Genomic DNA, 298 nt, shown 5'->3' on the forward strand with positions numbered 1-298 from the left:
GCAAAATATGTCTTCTCTGTAACTCACCTCGACCGGAAGTCCTCTTTAACACATATAAACCTATATCAAATGTTAAGACACATAAACTCTCTGAATAGAAAAAGTAGCTTTTGTCTAATAATTTTTGTAACTTTATCGACATCGGCTGCACGATTGAGAGACACGGCTGTACAAGAGAGTAATAATTTCTTCGTATAGCTCTTAAGGACGTACGTCGTTTCACTATAGTTAGCGTTTAAAATTTTTCCATTATCTTGCTTCTGGTTTTGAAAATGGCTGAAGCGAACCAGGTTGTACC

At 36.6% G+C, this 298-nt stretch overlaps 1 protein-coding gene across 1 annotated transcript in view; it reads right to left on the minus strand.

Annotated features, from left to right (window-relative positions):
- Positions 1-236: 236 nt before the first annotated feature.
- The window catches only part of LOC108751494 (AKT-interacting protein-like), a gene marked incomplete at its 5' end in the record, with an annotated part of 885 nt that continues 823 nt past the window's right edge, over positions 237-298 (minus strand). Inside the window, 1 exon segment of the mRNA XM_018491727.1 lies at positions 237-298. This exon segment is cut by the window's right edge and continues 3 nt beyond it. Within this exon segment, the coding sequence (XP_018347229.1) occupies positions 250-298 (49 nt within the window).

The sequence above is a fragment of the Trachymyrmex septentrionalis genome, unplaced genomic scaffold, assembly GCF_001594115.1.
Source record: "Trachymyrmex septentrionalis isolate Tsep2-gDNA-1 unplaced genomic scaffold, Tsep1.0 scaffold476, whole genome shotgun sequence".
Classification (NCBI taxonomy): Eukaryota; Metazoa; Arthropoda; class Insecta; order Hymenoptera; family Formicidae; genus Trachymyrmex; species Trachymyrmex septentrionalis.